At 42.5% G+C, this 19245-nt stretch overlaps 1 protein-coding gene across 1 annotated transcript in view; it reads left to right on the forward strand.

Moving 5' to 3' along the window:
* Positions 1–17682, forward strand: part of ZNF516 (zinc finger protein 516) — a gene marked incomplete at both ends in the record, with an annotated part of 90066 nt that extends 72384 nt beyond the window's left edge. The window contains one exon of the mRNA XM_082499453.1: positions 17649–17682. Coding sequence (XP_082355579.1) covers positions 17649–17682 — 34 coding nt within the window. The remainder of the gene's footprint in view (positions 1–17648) is intronic.
* Between the last annotated feature and the right edge of the window lie 1563 nt (positions 17683–19245).

Genomic DNA, 19245 nt, shown 5'->3' on the forward strand with positions numbered 1-19245 from the left:
TAATATAGAAAATGTTCCCTTTGATTATTGCTGGGGTGCTGCTGCTCTTGGCGATGGACCTCTTAGGTGGCTGAGGCTTTTGTGCCTCCAGGTTGAAACGTCACCAGAATTTTTCTAGAAGACTGGGTCGGATGGTTGGGTGTGGGTTTTTTGTTGGTGGTATGTTTTTTTTTTTATTTTTTTTTATTATTATTCTGGTAGAGCAGCAAGCCAACTCACAGCAATCATGTGTCAGGAAGAGTCATTTTTAGAACAGCACCCCGCAGCGTGTGAGTACGCAGAGTCCCCCTTCCTTTCGCTGCAGCACCCGTATGCTGAGATGGGCAAAATCCATCCCGGTGCCGTCCACGGCCCCTTCCATCTCTGCCCGCCCAGGCAGTAAAACCTCGGCGCCGGTGCCGGCTGCTCCTCGTTAGGCATCACGGCTCCCCGGGGACCTCAGCCTGCCGCAAAATACGTGGCTCCTTAATATCGGTAAAATTTTGTCCCGCTGCTGCCGCAGCTTTTTGTGTTTGCTGGCATCTATCTCCGAAAGTGGAATTAGAGAGAGTTTTCTTGCAAGCTAGCGTTGCCTTTTCCCTTCATATTTTCCCGCCCAGTTTTTGTTTCTTTTATTTTTTTTTTGTCTTTGTTTGCCGAGAAGAAAAAAAAGGCAAAACTAGGAGAAAATTAGCCAGCTTCGCTTCCTTGCTTTGCGCTGCAAAATACACACATACTTTTTCAGTGTGATCAGGCAGGTTTTATTTCTCTTCTCGTTCCATAAATGTGGGCTGATTTTTTTTTTTTTTTTTTTTTTGAGGGGAATTACTGTTCATTTCTGTTTTGAAGGTATTTTTAAGGGAATTCTCTTTCCCTTTGAACAAAGCTGGCACGTTTAAATAAATGATTCTATTCAGTACTGCGCCCTGGGATAATGTTGCAGGCAGGGTAATTGATGTTTCTTTGAAACTAATGTCTCAGAAATTATTTTGTGACCGTCAGGAAGAAAATCCTGACCTTTCTTTCCTGGAATATCCACGGATGGAGGGAGAATGTCTTTGGATTCTGTTTTGGATGAAGTTTGTCTTCAGTATCTGTGAAGGTTTCTCATAGGTTTAAACGGAATACAATAGAGAAACTAATCTCTGGTTTATTTCTCTTGCTGTAGATAGGCAACTCTGAGTTCCCCTAAATTTTACTGTAAAGTTTTCCTATCCTGGGATACTCTGGAATTTAAAAAATACAAATAATAAAAAAAAATCCCTATCTCTATACAGACTAAAATAGAGTCTTTCACTTTGTGGGCATGTGCACAAAACCCAGGGGGGCAGCGAGAGAAAGGCAGTAGAGGGGTTAGGATGTTCATCTGGGATGTGAATCTGAAAGCAAGCCAGGAAAATACACCAGCTAGGAAGACCTTTGTTGACCTGTGTTTGGTGGGGAGCATTTAGGGAAAGAACTCTGTCCCTAAATCTCACCAGCAAGAGATGACAAATTTAAGCAATAAACTATCGTGCTTGGGGCGCTACATTAGAGGCGCCAGCATGTTGGACAGAACTTTCTAGAGCAGTCAACTCTAACATCAACCCCTTTGTCAACATCAAATGTAGCTACATTGTTGTTTCATAATTTAGGGATATCCAAAGTATAAGCCCTTTTTTTTTTTTTTTTTTTTTTCTTTTTCTTTCCTCCCCCAGTTAGAATAGACTTGAACCCCTCCCAGACTTAATTTATTTGATACTTTTGATTTGACAGCTCTGAAATGTTTAATTTTTGTGAATCCACAATCTTTATAGATCCCCCAAAAGGTCTATATAAATAACAAAAATGTGACATCGCTATTCAAAGCCTTTATATATATATATGTATAAAAATCTCAGTTGCCATTCTTTTCTATAGACACCTTTCTCATTGTGGGACCCTACTCATCTATACAGAAAACCCAATTTGAAATCATATCGTTTCCTCCTGAAAGGAGGGTCAACGTGTGCTTGTGCAGATTTTTCCACATAAACTGACCTTGTGCAGCATTTCTACTTAGTGAATTAAAATCAGCGGAGAGAGGCAGCCCTGTACAAGTCTCAGTGGCCTCATTTTATTATACGCACTTTAAGGATAGACTGTTAAGGAGGAACACTGCTTGGATGACGGTGAATAGCCATACAGGAGACAAAGCACAATGGAATTGCTCAGTTTGTATCCCGATCTGCAGATTTCCATGTCTGCAAGTTCTGTGCTATCCTCCCACTTTGTACATCTGTACCCTGCACATACCATCATATCTCATCTCCTGAGCTACTGCCATTTGTATATCACATACTGCAGTCATAACATCTAATATTGCTATCAATATCTTATTTTTCTTTGGTTTTATTTTGAGTTTGGACATTGTCTGAGTTTCAGACTCCTGACACCAGGGAACGATTCCTTCTTCTCAGTCCAGGCCACCAGCCTTTACCACAACAGACGTGTACCAACTTTATAATCATTGGTGACGTCCTACCACACTGCAGCGAGATAGCTCGCTCTGAACACAGATTTGTATTTCTACATGTTTTTTATTCCTTTGTATCCCGAGTTCTCCACATTTAAGGATGGGCTGAGAGGTAGATGGAAGACAGGGAAAGAGAACACTGGAAGGAAAACGTGGTGCATGTCAACAATCATCAGTATCAGCAGTGTGCCAGAAACACTTTAGAGGGACTTGGATGTGAGGAAGTCTGAGTCTGGCTGGTGATCTGGAAGAGAAGTTCTCTTTTTTGGGAGGTCAAACACGGGAGGAAACTGTGAAAGTGACCCGTTCCTGGCTGCTCCTGTGCTGCTTGAGAGCACGCTCGTGCCTGTTCCCTTTGGTATCCATCCTATGGGCACCTACCAAACTGGAATTGCCTGGAAGCAAAGCAAAAGTTGTCGGGATATAAAAATGCCCCTATTTTGCATTTGCAAATTAAAACTGCCAGTACATCGTAAATGCCAGCTGTCTGTTACCCCCGTGCACAGAGGTGCGGTGGCACGTGCTGCGCCCTGCGCTTCTCACTGCCCAGAGACCTCCAGCAGGTCTTGAAACAGAGATGAGCCGTAAGGACGGATTTTCTTCTCTGAGAAGAAGTGAGACTCCTACCATTATTTAATCATAGTGTTTTGGTATTTAATATACAAGGATTTGACAAAGTACTACTGTATAATCTTCTAACAATACCCATTTTGTCCCATAAAATTATTATATCCAGTCTTAAAATGTTAAATATGTCACTATTAGGGTAGAGTATCATAAAATTCAGTTTATAATATTAAAACTCAAAAATGACACAATGTTATCAATCACATTCCTTGGTAATATTCAACTTTCTTCATTTTTCTTTAATTTTGCATTTTAGTATAACAAATTGAGATTAAAGCTGCAGCCTCCAGTTCAAGGTCTCTTGGCGGGGAATGGCAGTAAAGTTACAAGTAAAGTGATAAGAAAACAAATCACACTGAAATCTAATATTTAATAACATTTCAGACAGATTACAGAGATTTAAGACCCTGTGCTGTAATCAGCATTGGATCAGGGCAGATATGCGCGTAATTGCAGAGGGAAATGCTCTCATCTCTTTGAAATAAATGCAGATCATCAGTGGAAGACTGGAAATATACTGAACAGCTAGTACAAAACAGGGATTTCTTTCTGGTAGGATTTTTAAAAATTTCTATTGTGCTCCCAGAGCCTCCCTGTGAACTCTGTGTTACATCATTTGCTTTTAACTGAGGAAATTGTATATTCCCTATTTCCTTCCGTTCCCCTCCCCATCACCTCTCCAGTTGGTGCTGGTATGGCACATCTTTCATCTGGACTTTTACATTTCTTGAACAAATGTAGGAAAAACTTCCCTAAAAATGAAAAAAGCCTCCAAAACGGGCTTTAAAAACTCTCATGCATTTCTACTTTTTAAATATCTTTATCCTGAATTTTATTTTTAGAATACAAGAATGTAGCAAAATGGTATTTTTATTCAGCTTATAAAGGACTAAATCTCCTTTTGAAAATTTGTTCAACTGACAATGATCTGATGGCCAAGTTGCACAATAATGAAAAAAAAAAAAAAGTTACACTTGAGTTAGCGAGGCTTTCTTTGCACGTAATGTACATATCAATTACTTAGTGATGCATTATACGGTATAATCTAATTCAGCATGTCAAACTTTTCAACCCGATTTATAAATTCAGCTGCATCAGCCTCTGCATCATTTACACCAAGTAATTTTTAGCTTCTCTAGAAATCAGCTCCTATGGAAAAAATGGCGAGATTTATTGTATGTGGTATACTCTGGGACCTAGTTTGCTCAGTGAGCAAAATGAATGCAGGGAGTTTCACACAGTAGAACTAGATATTGTGTATTGTATTTTGTATGCTGAGCCTTTTTCTTTCTTTTCTCTCTCTCTCTCTCTTTCTTTTTTCCCCCCTCCAATAGAGCTATCCGGTCTTGAATATGTCAGTGTGCCTTGAATGTGCAGTCACATTCTGAGGTATGTCTTTGAACTCTTCAATGGTGCTTTGCATTTCTTTGAGACCTTTTATGGGAAGGAAATAGAGAAACGTGGACTAAAATGCTGTGCGGTTGTCTCATTATTTCTCTCCCATTAAAAAAATAAAAAAAGGAGGTAGTTTTTGTTAGACAGGGACACCTCCGTTATATAGTATATTCAGCATCTACTGTGCATGGCTCCATACCGATACTTGCAGACAGCATGGGGTATGGCGTACCAATTTAGAGGGCCAAGACAATAGTTCCGTGTCGGCTCCAAAGAAAGAAATTATCATCTCCAGCTAGCAATTACTTTGACAAAAGCATAAATTGATTTTCAACATCTACCTCATTCCTGGCCATTTTTTAATTTTTTTTTTTGAAATAGCAAAAGAAACCCCAAACCCCAAACCCTAGAGAAAGATGAAGACTAATGGCTAGTAATCAGAGGATAATAAAGTGTGACCAGAAAAATTAGAAGCTTGCCTGCAGCTCTAATTAAGCCAGTAGGAAACATATCTGCAGAAGGATGGCAGAATGGGACCTGTAAATACATGCTCCTCTTTAGGGCAGGATTCTGTCACCCTTCCTCAGGCAAAGTAACATGGTCACAACCTAAATGGTCACGAGCAGCAGGCAGTATGGGGTCACAGCATGGCATTTGGCGAGTTTCAGCTGGAAAAGCTTCTTCCACAACACTCGATACACACAACATTTAGGCTACAGTCAACTGCCTCCGTACTGCAGGGGTGTTAAGTGTGAGCATCAGCAGCCAGAGAGATATAAATTAAAGATATTTAAGGAGAAATTTCACAAAGGATTATTCTGGCACATAAAAAGGGAAGCCAATAAAAGTTTGGTACAGAGGAGTACTCATAGAGATTGTGCTAATATATTTTATGAGGTTTCTTTTAATTAAATTTACAGTTTAACGGATTTTATTTCTATATGTGTTAGACGTGAAGAGGAAAGAGGACAGTCTAAGATACTTTTTCTTGAACTGAGGCAAATTTTTCCCTCATAGTTGTGAATATATCCTTTGCTCAGCGACTGCGTTTATCTTTTAAGCGGTGGCGAGTATGGGGTTACTATCTCAGATAATTCTCTGCTCTAACACCCGTAAAGTGTAACGCATTAAACAAGTTTAGTTTTAAAAATCTATTTTGCACATGTCCTTTTGACAGAGATATTCCACAAGCAGGTATCTTTTTATACTGTACATGGGGCACAGCGTCTGACAGAGATTACTGTATAACCTGAAGTAAGAGTATTGGTGTAAAATACAAGGCTGTGTACATGGGATTTCATCCAGAGCACTCAGCCAAGAGAAATACTGAACCACCGCTAAATCATCCTAATGAGTTAAGTATTGTGTGTGGTTTTGTTATTTTAAGCAAATGCACTCTCGTATTTGTTTCTGGAACTATAAGGGATCAGTCAAGCAAATGTTTCTGTGAAAGGAAAAAAATATATGTTCATAAAACTTACACCACCTTACTTTCTTGGTGGCAAAGTATTTAAAATAATTGTTCAACGAAAGACTAAACATTTTCTTGGAAAACTCATTTAACTCAAGAATTAGCCATATAGGGTGTCCACTCCACTGTGTAAAATAATAAACTTCATTCTTTTTTTTTTCTGTTTTACTTTTAATACATAGCTACCTTTATAAAATCCATATGTTACACATAACTAGGCATTTTCAGTTGAAAAAAACACCAACCCAAACCTACAAAGAATTAGACGTGCAGGCCTAAGAACAACATTTGACTGGTTTCCAGTTTAAATTGGGGGTGAGGGAGTGCAAAGAGGAGCAAGGTAAGAGGGAAACGGTCCATCTCAGCCCAGGCTCAGTGTTGGGTTGCCAAAACAGGGGCTTTCGAGAGGAACAAACAGAACTGCCTCAGCCTTTATGGTTTTCTCCAATTTTCGGTGGGTATAGGCATTAGGGAACTACTGCAGTTCATACATGAATGGTTTCCCTCCCAGATGCGAAACATCTTCCAGACAGCTTGGCCGGGAGGTTTGGAAACATCTGCTGCTCTCCCTTCTCCCATCCCCACCTCCCGGTCAACCAGACTGTGATGGGTATAACAACGGGAAAACAAAAGGGGTAAATCCTGGCTTTTCCTGGGTAATCCATTGTTTGCTTTTGAATAGGAGTGGGAGGATTTCTTTGCATGCTTTGTGCTTGGTCTTGCGGGTAGTGAAACAAGGAGGCATAAGCATAGGACGGTGTTTATGGGGGGTACCTCTGGTGGGTAACGCACCTTCGAAAGGGTTCTGGTTGGTAGGGGGCTTCCAGCCAAGGGCCATTTGACAGGCAGCCTGTGGCCGTGGGGGGCACAGCACAAACAACTTCAGTACATCATTTGAGGTCTCCCAAATCTTGCCTCACTGAGAGAGAGTTCATTACTGGTATATTTTAGGGCAGTCATTCATGTGACCCAGTAATCGGAGGGCTTCTCCCATAAGCCACGTGTTGCTGGAGTCCGTCGACCATGCTGGGACCATGCTGTCTCCTGGTTTTGAAATGCTACCCACTGTCTCAGCTCTCTGTTAACTCAGGATTGTCCTTCTGGAAAAGCCTTCAGATAATCACCTATGGCAATGTGTGAGACTCGCAGGAACAGAGCGATCCTCCCCGCTGTAGGCTTCGGCCTTTTCCTTGGTCTTCACCAGGCAGTCTCAGTCCCAGCAGCACTGGTTTGCTCATACACGGTATGTAAATACATCGTTCTGGCTGGATTTGCTGGTTTCGCCCCCTTTCCCACCAAAAAAACCCCAACCAAACCCACCACTTTTCATGATATTTCACTGAGCAGCACCTACAGCTAAGATAGATTTAAGAAATTTTCACTCTGTGATACAGAAAGACCAAGCACAGTATAGAACCATTTTTTTTTTCCTTTTTTAATAAATAAATGCTTCTTTAGTATTTAAAAATCATAACAAGACACCATCCAGTTCAGGGGGTTTCTTAAATAATCCTTCTCGCCTCTTTGAGATAAAATATGTTTCAGCTAAGTGTCTTATTGGTGTATTTTTTTCCAGCTGTAGCCAAAAAGACCTACTTTGGCACAGATGTCGCCACTTGGAAAGAGCAGAAACTGATAAACACAGAGAGGATGGTTTCAGTTTTATCATTACAGGCTAAGGCCCAGTGTGTCCGTTACCAACAGCTGGAAAATGAGACAATGACTAAAAGTGGCATTATTGTGTTTCTCATGGATGCTTTACGGGGAAAGTTCAGAGAGGTGGAGACACTTGTGACAGAGACAGCTCAACGGGGATTTTTCACTTTGTGTCACATGACAGTGTTAAAAAATTCTGCTAAGAGATGTCAGAGGTGAACTGAACAGCTTGAGCCTAGTGCAAAAATCAATGCGCACAAATTGTTTAGGTCCCAGTTCTGCTCTACAATATGTGCGTATGCTGACAAATTATAAATGCATCTATCTGAGAAACCATGCCTTTGGCGTTTGTCGCCTACTTTGTCTCTGCCGCAGGTTTCTGTCTTGAGAAGTGAGGTCAGTAGATGTTTGCGTAGCTACTGCATCCTCCTCTTTGCTGGAGGGGACAGCAGAGTCCTAGCTGGACACACTACTGCAGCTTTAGGAGATGGCGATTTCCTCTCCCCTATCTCCATTTGTTCCCCTACGCTAGAGCCTGCTCTGCGTAGGTCCATCACCACAAGAAGGACATTGAGGCGCTGGAGCATATCCAGAGAAGGGCAACGAAACTGGTAAGGGGCCTGGAGCACGTCTTATGAGGAGCGGCTGAGGGAACTGGGGTTGTTTATCCTGGAGAAAAGAAGGCTGAGGGGAGACGTTATCGCTCTCTACAACTACCTGAAAGGAGGCTGCAGAGAGGTGGGGGTCGACCTGTTCTGTCAAGTAACAGGTGATAGAACAAGAGGAAATGGCTTCAAGTTATGCCAAAGGAAGTTTAGATTGGATATTAGGAAGAATTTCTTTACTGAAAGGGTCATCAGGCATTGGAACGCGTTACCCAGGGCAGTGGTGGAGTCCCCATCCCTGGAGGTATTTAAGGGTCGTGTAAATACAGTGCTCAGGGACACGGTTTAGTGGTGGGCTTGTCAGTGTTAGGCTAATGATTGGACTAGACGGTCTTACAGGTCTTTTCCAATCTAGGAGATTGATCCTGTGATTCTGTGCTGAGCCTGCTTCACTCGCAGCCACCTGCCGAGTAAGGATATTTCTACACAACACCTTTTTCAGGCAGAAACACCCACGCTGCCCGTGCACTGGGCTGACAAAACGTCCTATGGCTACCACGAGCCTGAGCTCATCATGCCGGCAGGCAGGTCAGCCGCTGCTCGGTGCGGCACTGCTAAACCCACAGGCAGGCTGGTCTGTTGGGAGGGCAAGTCAAGCCACGGCAACTCAGATGGAAGGCAGAAAATGCTTTTGCGAGCCAGGAAAATATCACAGCGGCTGTATCTCAAGTCTGCTCCAGTTTCCACACTCAAATGCCTTCTTGAGCATTATTGTTTTAAGTGAAATCTAACCTTGATTATGTGGCAGGGACCTATTACGTTATTTGACTGTCGGGCGCTAAATACATTTGCAGTACGGTATTTGATTATAAAATGTTAACAGCATTTGAGGTATTGCCATAATAGCTACAGATCCCAGTGACTAACAAGGCCTTACTGTGCCACTCATTTTACAGATCTGGAGTAAAAGACAGTCCTTGTCTCTGAGACTGTGAAGTTTAAAGAGAGACGTGTCTGAGGGCTGAGCATAAGCACAGAGAAACTCAGTAACTTGCCTGAAGTCTTAATAGCCAGTCAGTGGGAGAGCCAGGGATAGAAAACATGTTCCCCGAGCCCTGGTTGTGCTGTGCTCTCTTGATCACTTCATTTTTAAATAAATCTGGTGTTTAAAGTGCTGTTTGTAATTATCATTCCAAGGGAAGTTGATAAGGTCAATGCACAAGCACCTAAGACAGAAGACAGTTATATTTGAAGGCGCCGTAGTGCACAGGCGCTGCAAACATGGACAGGGGTGGTGAATTTTGAAGAATGCTGGTATAATAAACCATGCGAACCCATGAAGTGGGAAAAATATCAGACCTCCTCGTCTCAGCAAGTGTCAGGATGTGGGGGAGTACTGAAGCAGAGGAGGGAAAAGCACAGGGGAGAACATACGGATGCGTCTTCTGCTCTTGCAGTCAGTCTCCTATACAGGGGAAGGTTGCAGCCTTAAACACAGTGAATGTGCTGCAGCTGTAAAGCAGACAGTCAGAATAATCCACTAAAAACCATATGCATTTATGGAGGTATGTGTGTCTGTATATACAAACACAAAACTTTCACTTATGTTAGAAAGTTTACCAAAATTTTATTTAATTTTATTTCTTTATTGAGTTGAGAATACGTGATTCACGTTCAAGTTCCAACAGAAGCTAAAAACATCTCATCTAACTAAATCACAGTGGGTGTCTGGCACACCAAAACCTCATGAGTAACTGGTGGGACATGGTGGGGATCCGGTGGCAACGCTTCCCAGTCCTGACCTCAACAGTGGCTCCTCCTGTTCAGTAGCAGATCAGCACTTGAATTTATTTATCATCTTCAGTTTAAACATGAACAATATATCAAATATTCTCCTGAATATTGTACTTTTATATAACTCAGTTTTGAGGAAAATAGTTAAAGGGTAGAGGATTTACTTGAGGAAGAGATAACAAATACATTATTTATCTTAATAAAATGATTTCTAAATTAAATTCATTTTTTAATACAGTTTGTAACTGTACAACATGGGATTCAGTCTTCCCTCACTGAAACTGGTCCCAAAGCATTCCCTAACTTCTATGTAAACAGATGGTCTCATTTTAGCAAAACATTTGTGTTCCAGCTTAACTAAAGGTGGGCTAGAGACCTGTTGGTGTCCAACAGTCTCAAGTTAGTGTAAAAGCTTTGATGAATGAGGATTAACTGCCTAACTAGTAGAAGAATGCAAATTCTCTTACAAATTGTTGGAGCTAGTAATCTTTTCCATCACTGGCCCATGTGGAACAGAGTTCGTGGTGTCAGTCACGTTCTCTTTCTTCACATATTACCAAAAAAATCTCTGTTTTGGAGTGCTGCCACCTTTGTCCATTTGAACTTTGAAGAAATGTGCAGGCTACCGGCAGCCAGAAGTCGTCAGGCTCAGAGGTATCTGTAGGCTACTTGCGCTGACAAACACCTATATAAGTTAAGGAGTGGCCATATGCCATCTGTTCTTTTCAACCAACCACATGAGAAAGTTTGCTTTCAAAGTGTTTTTACTGCTTTCATCCCATTCCACCATGTCTTTTACTGCTTCTTACTTTCTATTCTCTATTACTTTTCATTGTTTCCCATTATTAATCCTTCCTTACCCTTGATATGTCCCCCAGGGCTCTTATTCTGCGGGTGGTGAGCACTGTCCCGTGCATGAAGCTTCTTTTGTCGTCAGGGGATGACTGATGAGTTTTTTTTCTGAAATCCCATGAAAGCTCAGAAAACCAGCTCTCATCTGTGTCCCCGCAGAGCAACCTTAACACCTACCAATGCACTTTTTATGTGTTGTTTACTCTAGGTATCAATGTGCACTGGAGCAGTGCTGCATCTGGATGAGAATGGCAGAGATCCTTCCTTGTGCATTCCCTGTGTGGAACAGGTGTACCAGATACCATGTTCACCTGGCAGTGTCCTGCCTCCTACAACTTCTGAGTACAATGTTGGAGAATCTGTAGCATTTTAGGCTTTCAAAACATGAATAGGAGACAAGGCTAGATGCTTGATGCTATTTTCAGTCTGGATATGTCCTGTGGTTGATCATTCTCCACCTCAGATTCCCATAGGAATCTGGCTCTCTGTCATACCCTTTTCTGATCCTGCAGAATGGAAAATTGCTATCTGCCTTTCCTCTGGTTCTGCTGTGCACTTGGATATGTGAAAGGTAAAATAACATGAAGCATGTGTGATTCCACCCAGCTGAGTTTGGTAACCCTGGGGGCTTATGAAGCCTGATCAATGAAGGTGCCCATGCCAGACCTGATGTTGCAGGAAAATGACATTTCCTAAGTCATTCGGCCTTCTGCCTGCCACAGATAGGCTTTTTGATGTCTCTTATGATTGAAAAGGTATTGCTCCTCTGTGGTAAGAAAGACAAAGGGTCAGGCTTCCTTCTTGGGGTATGACTTGAAATACTTTGTTGAATTGAAAAAGTCAAGTTTACTATCATCACCTGAGATACAGTTCATGTGTTGGCAGGCTTTCCCCATCACTGCCAATTTAAAGGTGAGATTGTGTCCTTCTGCTCCCCAGGAAGGTGGGTTGGTTCCAAGCCAATGCAGCAAATCACCAAATGTGGAGTCTCTCTGCCCTTTATGACTTTATGAGTTTAATTTAAACCAGAAGATACATTTAAATGCTTGACCTCTTTCCTCCAGAATTGCAGCCTCCAGATGAAACAATGCACAGCTGTGACATCAAAAGTCAAGTTTCATACTCAGAAGGCCAGACCATTCAGAAATGCTCAACTTGTTGCAGGCAGGTCAAAGAGTACCTCCAGAACTGGACAATAGTTTGGATGATAAGACACATCATAGACCTGCAGAGGTGATGTCCTCTTTGTTGACCACAGATCAGTCTGCCAAAGTTCTGTCCATGCAGGGACCATCGCTCCAGACTGTGTCTCTCATTAGTATTTGCAGGACATCAAGGAGTTCCTCTCACATCTGGGCTTATGAGTCACTGAGACATCCAGAAGTAATGCTGGATTTGGCAGGGAGGTGGCTGAGGTTGCTCTTTGTTCAAAGGATTTTGAGACTGACTCCTAAGTGCAAAAAATGCTTAGAACCATTAACCACCAGTTTGCTATGATGTGTCTGGCCTGCCTGTCTCTTGGCTTCTCATCTCCTTTCACCATTTTTCATTAGTTCAGCATGTCACCTCTCAGTTGGATTGTAAATTGAAAGGAACTGGGGGCCAAAGATGTCCATCAGCTTATATTCATGCTCATGTATTCAATTAGGTAGGAAGGTAGACCCTAAATATATAAATTTAGGGTGAAAATGTCTCAAGCTTTCGCTAGAGGGGACATATAACCACCCAAAGTCAAAATGTGTGTTAAGTATTCTGGTTTCTGTGTACTCACTGGCACTCACTGACATCCGAATTAACTACCTCGGCAGGAAGGCCACAGGCTAAATGATGTTCCGGCTGGAATCTCATTTGATTCAAAGGTCAGGACATCCTGGTGAAGCTCTGCGGTGGTATAGAAGAGCCCACACTGCACCAGGCTACCACTTTTGTTATCATTATTAGAATTCATGTCCAGGTAAGACAGTCACAACCAACCTGAATAAAACATAGATGGTCTCTCACTGTGTATGACTTAAGAGAACTTCAGTTCAGTTGAGGTCCTCTCAAACGCACACATGACTAATTCTAGTCATGCACCCTGAATATTATACCCTTTAAAATGTTTTCCTTGAAATACATGAGAAAGCAGAAGAGCACCCCAAGTACTTGAATATCTGGGAAATCAGCTTAGTAATGTTTGACAAATCCTCCCTGCCACGCTGAATCAACCAATTAGTCATGCTAATGCTTGTTAATGACATTTCTGTTAGAAGAGCGGTGTAATTTGGCTTTATTTCCAAATCCCAGCAACAAAAAAATAACATGTATTGATCCTGTATTGCAAATGAATGATGTTTCTGCGCTACTGAAACTCAAAAAGTGCATGATGGGTTACACCTTGCTACCATCTGCCGAGGCAAGGACTCAGTAGTAGTCTCGCACCTTCCAGTAAAATTTCATGATACGGATCCCAGCAGAGACCATTAAATCAAACTTGGTACAGGCATGGCTACTTCTCTGAGAAAAATGTAACAGGTCTAAAGAAACACTAGCACTTGGCTCGTGTAATCTGAACCTATTAATTGCACCAGCGTCCACCTCCTCTTTGTGCTCAATTATGAGTCCATTTTGAAAGGGCAGTTCGTCTTTAATGGGTTAACTGATGCCACGTTAATAGAGGAGCTATAACACGACAAACAAATATAGTTTAATGCACCCTACTTTGAATGCAGAGTTCATATGTATTCCAGACAAAAGGCCAAACAAATTTACAACACTTCATGCATTTCTATAGCCGAGCATTTTTTTACTGAAGGATATGTAAATCCTGCACTAATCAGAGGTTCTGGGATTCCAAATGCCACTAAAGGTTATGACCTGAAGCCCTGCTAATAGATGACTGAGGGCGTAGACTAAGTAGTTCTGAATGACAGCAACCACAGGGTGTTTTGCATGAAAAGTAACCTCTAATAAATGACCTCTGCTTTTTCCCTTTCAAAGCTATGACAGTAATGAATATGAAAGGGGGAGCTTTGTACACACCGGGGGTTATTTACACCTAAACACTGCGAGAGTGTGGACGGTGTGGGAGGGTTTCAGTTCGGCTGGAAAAAGGAGGAAAGGGTGTTTTCGCTGCCTTAACAAACACCGCTGCACTTCTGCTGACTTCATTAATAACCCCTTTCTTAAACAGTGGTACCAAACATCAAGGTCACGTTATTAAAGGAAACATTTCCTCCTTCATTATATTTATGTGTGCGTATATAAATATCTGTATATCTGTATGTATGTATGTATATATGTTTGCTGGATGGGTTACAGGCTTTATGTGAAATCTCTTGGATTGCGGATAGAAGCATTCAAATTTCTGCTGTTTTGTGACCTTTAGTTAGGCAGAACACTGTGTCTTTGGTGGTATGAACAAAACAAGGATGTTTTTAACGGCAGTCTCTCCTCGCGGATGATATTTACACTTGGACTTCTTGCAGGAAAACAGTTCTGAGATTTTTGTCTTAAATGCAAGCAGAACCAGAGCTCTGAAGAAAGAATGGATTTCCGTTGAATGATGGTGATCAATTACTGAAACTTTTCACACCTTGCTGGAGATCCTGGAGGGGTAATATAGTGATTATGAGGGGACCATCTCGTCTGTGCTCCTACCAGCTCAGGATTGTTCCCAGTCATGTACGTTGCTTTGCCTTAGCCACCCTCCATGTACATCACTTGCAACGTGTCTTTTATTGCTTTGGGGGCTCCCTTCCCTTCCCGGTTTCCGTGTGTAAGGGCAGACTGGGATGGGGGAAGACAAGCAGGCAGGAGCATGCTGGCTCCTCTGTGTAGTTGAACAGAGCCGTGCAGGTCCCCTTACCTCAATGCCAGCAGAGGGATCGTGTGGGGACACTGCCATGGCAGGGGAAACCAGTTGTATGGTGTATGCTTAACCACAAAACCTGGGGTCCCGTCAGAGACGCCGAGGCACAGGCTGTATGTTGGAGACGTGGGGTGTGGATGTGCCCTCCTGGGACCCAGGATCAGCCCTCCACTTCTCTCTGCCAGCGCGGTGGCACTGCAGCTTCCACTTTGGGAGCTTGTGTGCTTAGACCCCATCTCAAGCTCTCTTGACAGTCCTGCCCGATAGGCATATCGAGAGCCCGCCATATTCAGGATGCTCTAGATGCCATTCTTGCTGCTGAAAAGCTCAGCCCTGTACGGTGCCACCACTACACGCTGCTGTGCATGGGCTGCCTCGAGACACGTCGCGCATGGCAGTAGGGCGGCTCTGACACTCTGCTGCCCCTAAACCCTGTTAGCTTCCCCATGCAAGGCCTGTTTATTTGGGATTCGAGCATGTGAGCATGCAGCGTGGGGCCTATGAAAGGAATCTTCCATAACCTAACGCACTTCATACCCTGGGAATATTTCACCCGATGTTCAGCACAAGTTTTTTGCTTTTCTTAATATTATCCAAATATTTTTTCATTAGTTAATTTTTAATACAGATGTTTTATGTGCAGATCATAGTTATGTTTGTTCAGGTATGACTGTCATTTTGTTAGGTGGCAATTTTGCCTTGGTAAGGAGGCCAAAGCAAGGCTTTAAAATGCACTCCTCATAAAAAATTAAAGAGCTATTCTTTATTTACATATTTACACAACACTCAATCCATCGTGTAAAGCCTTCTCTGCCTTAAACCCAAATCTCCAGGGTGTACTCTGTGCCTGGGGAAATTGGATGGCTCAGAGAAATGATAAAGAGATAGCTGTCCATCCACCTATCTATCATTTTTTATACCATACTCATTACCATGGTCTCTGAGCTCCTATTACATGTGTGGAGCCTTTCCCATTTTGGTACGGAGCTGGTCAGCAGAGACAGCAAAGCCATCATTATTTTCTGAAGAGCAGGAGCCTGCGGAAGGACCGGTTGCTCAGTCTGCAGTGGCCATTTGGCAGCAGCCAGTTTGTACAGAAGACAAATCCCTTTTATTAGCTGCTTGGGAAGTCTGGTTTGGCTTCTGGAAGATGCAGTTCAAATGGACTATGTGCAGACAGTTTGCCTTAGGTATCAACATTGCTGCTCCCACATTCACTTCATGTCACCTCGAGAGAGAGGCTACCTCTTCCCTGCCTCCCTGACAGCGGCTTACCAGGAGGGGGACTTCAACTCTGAAAAAGCATCAAAAGAACTGGCAACTTTAACTTGGATAGACTGTCTGAGGGACTCTTCAAATTAACAGAAATAGCTGCATTTCTCATCCTCTTGTATGTAACTGTTTGGCCACTTTCAGGCCATGTCATCACACATTTGTCTCATTCTTACCCTGGGGTCCACCTGTTTCTTTGCAGAATTCACTTATTGTCTTTTGACTTGTGCTTCAATTTCAAGCTCTGGAGGACGGCGGCTTTTTATTAGGTTGTATTCAGGGCCAGCCATAGCGGGGGCCTGATCCTTGACAAGGACCTGTAGGCATTCAGCTGACAAATATTAGTTAACACTGATCATTACTAAGAAAAAAGTAACATCACCACTCCGCAGCTCGCTCCAAGGCTGACTCTATTACAGCTGCTATTGCCAGTGATTGTACCAGCCCTATTAGCCATCCCGTTGCCCATTTGTTTTAATCTTTTTTCCTCCCGTGTTAGGAGGAAAAGTTTCAAATCCATCTTAGTTTGCCTACCAGCTGTCAGACAGGCAGCAGCAGCCTGGAGCTCCCTGTGCTCCCAGGAGAGCTGCTACTGGGATGTGGCAGCATGGCCCGGCCATAACGCTGGGGTGTGGGCTCCAGGATCTACAGGGTGGTTGGATGCTCAAAAAAACCCAACCTTCTTCTCCTTCCTCCATTCCTGTGTCATAGAGCAGCAGAGCAGCAGGGAGAGGGGTAATTTTGTTCCTCTTTTATTGGTAAAGGGCAGAGTGGTCTGTCCCAAAGCACCAGCCAGAGAACAAGCATAGAGCCTAAATCTCTGACTTGTCCCTTCTCTGCCTCAAGCATCCCTCTTATTCAAGCATCCCTCTCAGCCCAGCCTGGCTCAGACATGTTGTAGTCTACTCCCAGCTTTAATTTAGAAATAGATGCAGGCTTCCTCAGTCAGTCAGCAGGAGTGGCAGCCGGCATTCCGTTCAAGAAATGTAGCCAAGACTAAAAGAGGAGAAAGATTGTGTTTTCGAAATAAATGTAGGGGAAACGATTATAAATGGCAAATGAAGAGCTGGAAGCCCCCTCAGGCCAGACTCTGACAGGGCTTCGTGGATCATCTGTAGCTAAAATTGGAAGGTTTTGATTCAGGCTTTCCTGTTCTTCACTTACAGAAATCTTCTGGCACAACTACAGGCCAGCTGAGTAGAGCCAGGACAAAACTCAAAAAGGGACCTGAAATTCTTCATGGAAATGTTTCAAGTTTGACAGATTTGTGGTGGAAGTCTGCCCTTTTTTTCCTGGTCAGCTGTTGGGACCCTGGGCTTCTGGCCACAATTTTGGGATTCCTTTAAAGCTGGAGTTCTTTGCAGCCTTGGAGGGTCTTGTTTTCGGACTGATGACTGACTGATGCTCCAAAAAAAGACCATGGGACCTAGTACAGTACTCTGAACTTTTTATTTTCTCTTCCTTTCCTAAGGTTGTCTTATGGAGGCAACAAAATTTAATTTTCTAGTAATGTACAATAGAAATGCATTTTCTTTTAAAGACTACAGACCAGATTTTCAGCTCTTTCCAACCAGCCTAGCTCATTTGATACTTTTGATTTATGCCAACCTAAGGAAGAAATTGGGCAATTTAAATTTTAACTTCCTCTCCTAGGAACAATCCTTTCGTTCCTGAAATCTGCAGATGAAGAATGAAACTCTAAAAAACCTGCTCAGCCTGGCCACGGCTTGACTGCAGGACCCTGACAGCAGCAGCCTTGCACAGTGCGGTAAAGAGGCGATTAAAAGTTTTACTATCCGTTTTATCATCTCGGATTTTACAATAAAGAGAACTGTCATTGTTTTAGGATTATTTTACCTACGTCTATTCATTTTGTTTCATTGTCTTTACAAGTCTCACTCCCATTTTGTGCTGCTTGGGTTCTGCCCTTTTCAACTCCTCATGGATGAGCGGGGACGGAAGAGCAGATTGGCCAACAAATTGGGCAGGGAGAGAGCGTGAAAACTGAGCTTCCATGCCAATCTCTCCCTTCACCTAGGAGGAATGAAAACACCACAATTATTTTTTGCCTCTCTATTTTTATGGTGCCTTTGCCTCTTAGGGGTCCACTAGACCATTGTTGCTTATGTGATCAAGCTGTACAACAACATCCCTCACCGACCGTTTGCGTGTATTTTAACGGTCTTGGAAATCCAGGCAAAGGTACAGTCAACATGCTGAGACGCAGGTGGGGAAAGCAGAGGTGAAGTGGTTTTTAGACTGGCGTTTGGAGGAAAGTGAAGGAAGACAGGCTGGAATTGGAGACAATGGGACAAGACAAGACAGGAGATGGAAAGGCAGAAAGCAGAGATGCAAGCAGATAATCAAAAACATTTTAAAAGGCACCTTTGGGGGCTTTTCAAGCTGCTTTGGTAGTTTTGAAAAACCCAGTCAATAAATATTTGTACCACTGGATGCCTAAATTATTTCAAGGTTCTGTCTATTATAGTTTTAAACTTTATGCTTTAAAAATAGGGATAATCATGCTTGAACTTACAGGCTTTTCTTTCATACAGACAAAAAAAGTTCTTGAAATACTCAGTTTGGGGAGAGAGTGAGGATGGTATGTTTTCCAGGTGTCATGAAAGTTCAGAAGTCTTGCAATTTTAAACATGGCTAAATACTGAAGAACTGTGCTGGGAATATTCGTTCCAATTTATTAAACAATTAGGGTCCAGCTGTGCTTACTTTCCACAATGGTTTGCTTTTGGGACATTTTTCATTTGCTTTTCCAGCAGTTTCTGTATCAGAAACATTGTTTTAAATGTCACAGTTGTCAAATCAATGAACTAAAACAGTATCACATGGCTTAATTTGAACAAGTAATGCACTTGGAATTTCAGATTTGGAATAACATGCTTCCTGATCTGTTCACTGTCCCTCAGCAGTTGAAAACAGAGAAACTGGAGTAAGGTTAGGCTATGCCCTGTCCCACAGGGCTGCACGGAAGAAGGAGGGGGGGAGAACATTTGCTTATGTGTTTAACCTGGAAGCACCTATCTGTAATGAAAGTTCAAATCACAGCCAAAAAATTGCTGTTTTGTCTATATCTGTCTATCCATCTATCTGCATTTAATTTTGCCACTGAAGGGATTACCCAAATCCATCTAAGTTTCAATGGACTTTGATTAGAGTTTAATGAGGTCCCTATTACTGCCTACTGAAAAAAACAGGAAAACTCTCACTGATGTCAAGAGGAGTAAGTTCCTTC

Source organism: Vanellus vanellus (genome assembly GCF_965231255.1).
Source record: "Vanellus vanellus genome assembly, chromosome: 2".
In the NCBI taxonomy this organism is placed as follows: domain Eukaryota; kingdom Metazoa; phylum Chordata; class Aves; order Charadriiformes; family Charadriidae; genus Vanellus; species Vanellus vanellus.